General features: G+C 40.5%; 1 protein-coding gene across 2 annotated transcripts; it reads right to left on the minus strand.

Moving 5' to 3' along the window:
* Window positions 1–6708: 6708 nt before the first annotated feature.
* LOC147890486 (protein GRAVITROPIC IN THE LIGHT 1-like) lies at window positions 6709–9362 on the minus strand. 2 transcript variants are annotated; one of them, XM_087391071.1, is made up of 2 exons: window positions 8590–8724; window positions 6709–8486 (listed from the first exon to the last, which is right to left on the minus strand). In XM_087391071.1, the coding sequence occupies exon 2, from the start codon at window positions 8443–8445 to the stop codon at window positions 6967–6969; it is 1479 nt and encodes a 492-aa protein (XP_087247197.1). In that variant the 5' UTR covers window positions 8446–8486; window positions 8590–8724; the 3' UTR covers window positions 6709–6966. The 2 variants fall into 2 exon arrangements, with proteins under 2 accessions (XP_087247197.1, XP_087247196.1); XM_087391070.1 differs by lacking the exon at window positions 8590–8724 and adding an exon at window positions 9213–9362 and having other exon boundaries at window positions 6710–8486.
* Between the last annotated feature and the right edge of the window lie 684 nt (window positions 9363–10046).

Consider the following 10046-nt stretch of genomic DNA (forward strand, 5'->3'; position numbering starts at 1 on the left):
TCTTGCATCCATGGATCCCAATATGCCTCATGTTTGGAACATCAAGGATGATGATCGTGTCGTTGCCAAGGTTCCCCAAGGTAAAGGGATTGAAAGAAAGATGAGCAAAGATAAAAGGAAAAAATTCAACAAGTTTTGTATCCTCAATAGTCCCGAGATGAAAAATGGATGGAGAGATATGGAGAGGCCAAAGTAGAAAGAATAAAAGAGAGGGCAAAATTTAGAGTCATACACAGGTGAAGGGAACCATATCCACGGAACCGTGCTCTTCTCCCCATACACATGTCATGTGATTAGCTACAAGAAGCTCTTCGTAAAGCCAAAGATGATGGAGATGAGATAACCGGAGAGCAGGAGCTTGCAGCCAAACGTATGCCACTTGTAAGTTTCTTACCTTTCTACTTAATTTGGGTATTTATGGTCACAATCACTACAAAATGCATCCTCATTGTTTTAATCATGTTTGTTTGTAGTACAAAAAGTATAGTGCATTATGGTCACATGGAAAACATTTTTGTGTGGAACGCATCGATTCAAGGAGTCACCTATGATTCTTGAGTCATGGCTAACTTCGTACAAGATAGCCAAGTGAGTGCTTCTAATACCAATCTTCTCTCCTTGCAATTAGATTATTATGGGACCATACGTGACACATATGAAGTTGATTTTAGACGATTTAGTATTTTCATTTTTGACATTTTCAACCATCAATGCCTAATGTATATATAGAAAGCCTATGCTATCAATTTTTTATTCTAAATCCTATATCGTAAATGCTAAACCCTAAACCCTATATCCAGCCTAAAGTACTAATAAAAAAATAGAATTAATAAGTAGATTATTGAAAAGAGACTACTATTTATCTAATTGTCACTGTTGTAGCTTGCTTGCAAAGGATTCTCACAAAGGATATGGCTATAGATTTTGTTCCACGGATAGAGGTGATTTTATATAGAAAAAGAGAAGTAGTTGCATTTGCTACAATCAATGATAGTGATCCAAATTCTCTTTATCACTTTAAAATACTTGGCAAAGTTAAGGTGGCAATTATTGTATCAAACATTCTTAGTGCACATGTTGAGCTAAAGCATAAGTGTGGAGATATGGAAATACTTGGAGATATTATGTCTTATAATATTTTCAACAAATCAATTATTGCATCGGATAGAGATGAGACTTATCCAACACATATCATCACGAATACAAAGTGCATTTCTTTGGATTTCAGTGTGGGAGATATTTTACAAATGATATCATTTGCAAATAAGAACATAGCGGAAGGTCAAGTTTTGGGGTTTGAACAAGTAGATCAATGGTCATTTGCGCAGATGAGGATTGTGAAAGTTACTAATGATGGTATGGATGATAACACATCATCATTGGATGGTCCCTATTATGAGGAAGGAAAATATTTGAGATGGAGCATGCAATTTTTGAACATTAAAAAAGGACATGTGGTTTTCAATGATAAAGATAAGGTATAGTACAATTTCAAAGGACTTAAAGAATATGCCAATGAGCCAAGCTTTGTCCCTTCAGACATGGATGATTTCAATGGACTCAAGTATAGAAGTGACATCTTATCAGGACTGGATGAGCTCATTAGTACTGAGAAAGATAAAGAATTCAAAAGCAATGCCTTATCTGGAGTGGATGAATTCATGCATTATGAGAAAGGCAAAGACATCAAAAGTGTTGTCCCTTCCGTGATGGGTCGGTCCCGTCCATCGTAGCGGAACCCGAAGGGAAGCCCCGGTTCCACTGGAATTTCCAGGAATATTCAATGCGATCATCTATGAAAGTGACATCTTATCAGAAGTGGATTAGTTCAGTGGTATTGAGAAGGCAAAATATCTCAAAAGTGGATGAGTTCAGTGTGGTACTGAGAAGGCAAAAGATTTATCTAGAGTCGATGAATTCATGCATGTCGGGAAGGACACAGATATCATTAGTGTTGTCCCCTCAAACTTGGATGATTTCAATGCACTTATCTATAGAAGTGATCTCTTATCTGGAGTGGATGAGTTCATTGGTACCGAGAAAGCAAAAGGTTTTAGAAGTGATGTCTTATCTGGAGTGGATGAATTCACACACATTGACAAGGGCAAAGAGTTAGAAAGTGTAAGCTTATCAAACATGGATGACATGGATATTGATTCAAATGGTCCTACAATTGCTTCAAGACAAGAATGAAATCAACAAAGTACTATTCGGTATTTGATTTTGACTATGATAAGATCAAGGATGCAACATCCCATGAAAACAAAGTGAACTATAAATTTGATGGGGAGAAGTATACAAATTCAAATAAGGATGTACAAAAGAAATGAAAACGGACATACATATGCATGAAAAGAAAGCGAGTCCAGGAAGATGTAGAAAAGCAACCAAAGGAAATAAGAGTAATTAATGAAGATGTTATGCTAAAAGCAATGCGATCTACATGTTGCAAGCACAGATTTATGTGTTCCATTAAATTACATGACATCAATGGGTGTAGAGAACACGTGTGACAAAGGAGAGGGAGAAAAATAAATGAATACCTACTGACTCTCTTTCTTTTTGGTAAATGACAAGAAAAAGCAAATTCTGGACAACATATAAAGCCTCTTATAAATAGAAAAAGTATTTGCAATAATGCACATCACATTACTACAAGATTATCACATGGGCACATACTGGGATTTGGCTAATAAATCAAAGTACGGAGTAAACTTGAACATTCATTTTCTCAATGATAATATCTCATCGAGTCTTCAATGAGATTGAAGTTGGGTTTTTGTTGGTTGGTCACACACATGAGGATATCGATCATGTATTTAGCACAGTCTCAAGAGAGCTAAAACACATGGACATGGAGACGATGGATGACTTAATAAGAAAAAGTGGGAGGCAAGTTGGTGGCCACAAGGAAGGTACAGTATGCTCCATGTTTGAAAGGATGTATGATTGGAAGAGCTTTATTCTACCTTTTATACAAAAAGGTGGTGATGCCCTGATAGGTCATAGCACTCCACACTACTTTCGCTTTTTCTTAAATGATGAAAAACCAGCTATGTAGTGGCAACACTATTCTCTTGATACAACATGGGAACCTGAAGAACCCTTTAGTCTCTCAAATTCAATTTTGAGCAAGGAAATTCATCCAACATGGGCTCCTATAAAAGAATTTAGCAGGAAATCCAAAGATGAAATAGAAGCCTTAAAAGCTTTTATTACATACAAAGAGGAAATGCTGAAGAGATTTCCTAATTGGAAGCCCTCTTGGAAGGAAAACACTACTGTTGTTATTAGGAAGACCTAACAATTGATAAAGGACCTTGAGAAAATTTGAGAAGATGATGTTAAGAAAGAACGACCTTTATTTTGGCCAAATGTTGGTAACGACTTGTGCCCAGCTTGTGGTCTCTTTAAAAATGAGCTTGAATCGTTGCTGTCACATCCATATTGTAAATCGAAGAAGAGAGAGCTGCAACAAAGGGTTCAAATATTGTAACCCGAGTATTCTCATGAAGAGGACAATGATTTTGATTCCAACTACAATTCTGACTCAGATTCTAAAGATGGTGGTCAAATTTGCAATGATCATTCAATTAATTATATCCATAATTAGCAAATTACTCTTTCAAATCAGATGCAATTGGACATCCATTTCAAACAGTTGGACAATACTCCAATAAAAGTCCAACTAGGGTTTGACAGTAAGCTACAGCAATCGGACAGCAGCCTGAAACAATCAGACAGTGATTCTGAATAGTCAAATGATAATTGTGACTAGTCTGAAAGTTCAAGTATGCATGAATATCTAATGCCTATAATTTTTGGATTTTTTCATGGACAAATTCTTTTCTTTTTCTTGGGGAGGGGGGGGGGGGGTTGGACTATTTATGCATAGAGTTGAGAATTTCATATTTACTATTAGCTGCTCATTGGCATGCCAAATAAAGAAATGTATTTATAAATTACTTAAAACAAACCTTAAGGTTGTATTTGATGTTATTATTAGCAAAATAATGTAACCTCAGCTTTAAACAATATTTATTTAGCAATTTAATCAAGAAATTGTCTTGTCCTAGAGGAGTATGCCTGACATGATGATTGCAATAAACATATAATCAAAGTTTGAGAGAACTTTCTTGCATGAGTAAAAAATGCCTCAACATATCCTACAACTTCTTTATTAAAAACTTTAGTTAGAGATGGATGAAATATGAAAGAAATATTAGCAATTTGCATATTTGAGTAAATGACTCTACTATCCACCTGAGCAAAGCAACAATACCTCATATGCGTTGAGAGCCTTGTGTCATGGTAAAAAGCTTTCTTGCATCATCCACAAAGAATTGCATATGAGAAGAATGCTAATACTTTGTAAATGTATCATTAAGCATCGGAAAATTAAAAAAGTCATGTACAAAGTCAATATAAATATGGGTTGATCATTAACTAACCATACCTAATGAAAATTCATGAGAGAAGCCTAAGGAATGAAAGAAAATATAATTACAGCGCATGTGTGGCAAAGAATTATTGTTATTTGTAATAGGGAAGTCATAGTGTAACTCAATGACAACTGTACATAAGAATGACAACATTTTGCGAGAAGGAAGAACATACATGTGATTCATCATGAACTCATAAAATGCTCAACAAACATTTATGGGAGAGTCAAAATGCATTTTTCTTTCACATAGACCTGTGAGGCTACCAAGCTACAAAGAAACTATCCCACAACAACATTTTCAAACATACAAGGGTGTTAGTGCAAGGAAAAACCCATCCATAATCAGGTAGATGAAAGGAGATCATTTTTTTATTATGAAAGATATGCCATGAAGGCCATCATCAAAGAGACTTTAAATATATAACCACTCTACTAACATTTGGGGCAACCATTGGGTTTATCGATAATTAACGGCTCATCACAGTGAATTCCAACACTTACTTCGACCACTAGATTACTCTGTTGCTTAGAGTAACAGGTGTCTCAGCCGAGACTAGTATCACATGTAATATGAGCCAAAGCCTTTCCCATCATAATGTTCGAACATACGGTTTTCACTATCCCATTGCCCATACCAGCATGCCTTCCCTTGATGGACTTCGACAAGCAAGATACGAAATGTCTTCAGATTTCGTCACTGGACCCTATAACCACCTAAGCTTTACTCAAAGTTGCCACCCATGAAAATTTCTGCCGTTAAAATATTTCTCCTATAGTTGGAGTACTCCCTTCAAGCTCATTCACAAAGCACTAAACTGGCATTCTAATACCAATTGAAGACATCACATGCAATCGTTGAGATCACAAGTTGCATATCGTCCTCAAATGCACTAAAAGCCACACATCAGAGAATACACTAGTAAACTGAAGAATTAAACACTCTGAATGAGCACAATGTATGAGGTCCCCCCAGGTCTTCCCATTTACAAGAAGGATCTAAGACATTTGTGACCAGCATCATCTCCTACATTTATGCTGGCAAGCCTATATATGCTATTCATTGAGTTCAATCCTTCATTACTACTAATTCCTACATTTACGAGGGTTCTTAACCATTACACAAAATGGAAAGTCAATACTATTGTGACCAGAATGCAACTGATGATAAATCCCCAGCAAAAGAGAGGATTGACCCCATCTTGAAAACAAAAGAAGTACGAGCTTCTTCTGAGAACATCTAGTTTGAGGCATCGTCAATTTTTTTAAAACCTGAATTTCACGGTGCATAGCTGCATTCACATGTGTGCCTGTTATCCAACACAAGTTCCCTAATTCTTTGTCCTCCTTGCCATTGATTGGTAGTTCAAATCACTCATAGCAATACTTTGACAAACAAGTACAACTGTCAGGAACTATTCTACTAGAAATGAAGTTCACATGCAGTTTCTAAAAGCTTTAATGACAGCAGGATCGGATGCATTTCAGCAGTAGACTTACTGAAAGTGGAAAAAACTGTGGTAAACAAACTGTATTTGCCTTTCTGTCAAAATAATAAAAGGCAGGACATCCTGCCAGCTCAGGTTTCCCATAAAATTATAATATCCTTTTCTCAAAGTTCTTGAAACTTGGATGTACCTTGAGCATGCATGCAGATGCCCACAGTCGTAAGGCTAGAATAGATCCAGTCATACCACTCAGAACCAATAAACAAACAAAGTAAGGTGCCTGCGTATGTGCACATGTATGCATACATGCAAACACGTGCACATGTCTTCATTCATGCAAGCTTCGACACATGTGCGAGTGTGTGCGTGCGTGCGAGCTCGTGTGTGTGTGTGTGTGTGTGTCTGAGAGAGAAAGAGAGAGAGAGGGGGGGGGGGGGGGGGGGGCGCGGTATACATCAAAGAGAAATTTTAAGAGAAAATAATTGGTAAGCAACTCAGTACCCAATCAATGTAATCAAAACCCCGACCTTTTACACTGGTGTCTTTTAGATCCAGAAACTCTGCAACATGAATTTGGAATTTACAAGAACCACACATCATGCATGCCATGCTAGCTTGATACTTGACCTTCAGAAATCTACTTCGATTCTACAATTACAGAACCCTTAATAATAGTTTTCACATCCCCATATGATGGCAAATATTGAGAAGCCAGAGACCTTTCAAATAATGAAGCTGCAATACTAGTTAGGTTAATCATCTCCCTAGTGAATCAATATTGCAATATTTAGGGATGAATAATCTTGATTCGTGTTTACCTCATGTGTGCTTTGCTATCATCGTGATTCTGACAATAACATGTTCTACATGTACGAATATTGTCATTATGTTTTCTTATGCCAGCCAGAAACACATACACATAGCGTGCATACATGTTGTAACAGATGGTTCATGCTATCACAATTTAGAAACCTCTCAAATAGGACATCTTATAGATACTGGATTTCTTGCATTATACAAAAGATTGGGAATAGCACTTACCCAGCATTCAGAGAGCAACGTACTGAATGACTAAGGTTAAGGTATTTGTCCCTGCGCTAACTCATTAGATACCACTGTTGTAATATATACTTGGCATTTTATAATAGTCTTATCCACTCGAAAACCTGGCATGACAGTGAACCCAACCCTGGGCCGGACACCAGGAGTGCTCACGTCTATCTCCACCATTTGCACTATGCTTTCCATGTATAAGGGTGAGAAGTCAGTATTCTGCTTTACTTGGAAAATGCGTACATTGGGCTCAAAGGAGAAAGCCAGCCTGTGTAACAGCCACATTGCCTTGGCGAGTTTCAGAAAACTCTGATAAAATTGGCTGTCGGGATGGTTGCCACTTAGTACTTGTTTCCTCTGCTCCGAGTTCCCAAAGAAAGATTCTTCCATCTTAGGGTGAATCAAATCTAAAAACTTTTTCAAACAATATCTGCCAAACATACTGTCTGGCCTGTTACTAATTACTTCTACAGGATCTGCAGTTCTCAAGTCTTGAAATTCGTTGAAGCAGTCTTGTCTGTTCTTTTGGGCGTCAAGAACTGACGAAAGGCTACCACTTACATAGAAATTTTCACTCTCGAAACCATTCAACATACAGTGGCAAACGTATGACTCAAATGCAAACTTCTTGTGTGTGCTTCGAACATAATTGATGTCTGGCTGAATGGAATTAGCAGCAGCATCCAAATCCCACTGTGCCGTTTTCATAAGAGAAATCAAAAGCTTTGTAAAACTCCTGGCGGCTTCCGATGCCCCCAGCACAGCCGATTCAAGAAGCTGGGTGGTGGGTGACACACCACTAGAATTGTTCACAACGGAATCCCTTGATAATCTCTGCTCTAGCCTCCTCACTCGCCGCTCTAGCTTCTCCTTTTTAAGCGTGGTCTGTGCAAGCGTATCTTTCAGATTCTCTACCACCGCATTCTTCTTCTGTATCTCAGAATGGAAATTACTAATAATCCCTTCGTAAGATTTCAAAATAGTCTCCTTGCTCTCAATCTCTGGCCGTAGTGCAGACTCACCCTCAACTTCAACTGAGGTTACTGGGGCCATTGTCTCCCTGTAAGAATGCTTCAATTCCGATAGCCTTCTGAGCTCTGCAATCACTGCTCTATCTGCTACCTGCAGTTTGTCTGGATCATAAGGCACATGCGCTGACTGTAGCTGCATGTACGCATTCTTCAAGGAGGACACAGTCGTAAACATATTAGTTATCAAACTTTCCAGTAATTGTACTTTTAGCGACAATTCGCTCGGATCTGATGACAAAGATGACTGGGACTTCTGACTCTCGACGTCTACATCATCAGCATCTCTGGAAGGTGTAGCGATGCCGCTGCTCCCGTCCGAAGTGAAGGCATCAGTCGCTTGGTTATCTTCCAATGCTGCTGTCCCCTGTTCGACGACCTTTCCATTGGCGGGTCTGCGTCGGAAAGACCGAGCAAACTTGTGGGTGTAGTGAGAGCCGGTGCCGTTGTAAGGAGAATCTAGAGGCGACTCCATTCGGCGGTCCGTCCAAAAGCTGGAGTCTTCTGAAAGCTTTCCTGCGACGGAAGGGAATATAAGGAAACGTGGACGAAAATGACTATTCTAGCATTACCCAAAATCACCCAAGAGCAGTAAAAGGAATGGGAAGGAGGGATGCACAAGTGTTAAGCGCTTGGAGAAGGAAAGAATCGCCCAAAATAGCCCCCCTGAAGGATTCAAAACGAGCTGATGATGATCCCCGCTCCTCCTCGCGATGCAACGCTGCGATCCAAAAGCTTTCAATACGTAGATCCTCTGTCCCTCCTCACTGTTCCAAACCCATCACCCCCCCTTCCCCCTCTCAGTTTCCACTTCCTTGCTGCTTGAAAATCGAGAGAGAGAGAGAGAGGAAAATGTCGAGCATCGCGTGAAAGACAAAATGAGAAGGACAAAACGTCCACACCCCTCTCCGCCTCTCTCGGTTTCCACTTCCTTGCTGCTTGAAAATTGAGGGACAGGGAAGGACAAGATTGGCCGGCATGGCCCAGTTCCCCTGAAGGAACAAACGCGCCAAACCAACGAAACCTCCTCCTAAACGCCCCCCTCACCCTCTCTCTCGCAGTTTCCACTGCCTTGCTGCTTGAAGGTTGAGAGAGAGGGAAGGAAAAGATTGCCCAGGATCAACGCCCAGTTCCCCTGAAGAACTACACAGAAAGAGAGAGAGAGAGAAGGGGCAGATCGCCCAGCATCGCCCCTGAGATTGAGAGAGGGAGAGGGAGGGAATGGGGGAAGGAGCGACATACCAAGCAATTCGGAGTTCATAGCGAGATAAGGTGCGAAGCTCTGGCTATGGCGGTCGAACAAGCTCGCACAGACCAAACAAAACGAAAGACTCTGCAGAGGCAAAAATGGTGGAGAATCGAGATGGTAGGCGGCCGGAAACTTGCAGGCGGGCCGCCGGCCGTTTTTTTTCCCCTCCCGCCGAAAGCACTGGAAACGAGTTTTCTCCAGCCCATCGTTAAATTTCTTTATACTTTTTCATCCTCTAGACCCTTGGCCGGACGAATTATTGAAATTCGCACGGCCCCCGACACCCCCTGCCTACGTGGCACTGCCCCACCCCCCACGTCGGATGGACCCCCCGTTTTTTAATAACATTCTCGCCTTCTCATGGGTTGTCGGGAAGCGCGCCCGCCACTTCACCTCCACGTGTCCGCGCGCTGACGAATCTCATGACGCTGCAGCGTCGCCATCGTGGCATCGCCGATGGAACGGACGGCGGCTGTGGCGGCCAGTGGGGCCCAGCTCACCCCTGATTCTTTGGCATCCCGGGCCCACTGCCGCCCAACCCGCCACCTTGGACAATGGACATGTCCGCCCTGGCTCCAGCTATAACCTCGATTGGTCCTATTTTGTACACGAGCATAACATTACAAATGTCTTTATGTGAATTCTTTGAAAGCTTTCTGTATGTGGCAGAGCTTATGTCAACGTACCATTCGAGCAAACCACCAAACTTCAACGTTCAGGTCATTTTAGAGTATTAGTGCATCACAGCACTAAAATACCCAAATACGACAAGCGCAGGCAATTTTCGAGGGCAATCTCTCAAGAATAAAAGAGATTCGTGGGCTCTA

Source organism: Dipteris shenzhenensis, chromosome 19 (assembly GCF_047967505.1).
Source record: "Dipteris shenzhenensis isolate YYH24624 ecotype China chromosome 19, Dip_SZ_1.0, whole genome shotgun sequence".
In the NCBI taxonomy this organism is placed as follows: Eukaryota; Viridiplantae; Streptophyta; class Polypodiopsida; order Gleicheniales; family Dipteridaceae; genus Dipteris; species Dipteris shenzhenensis.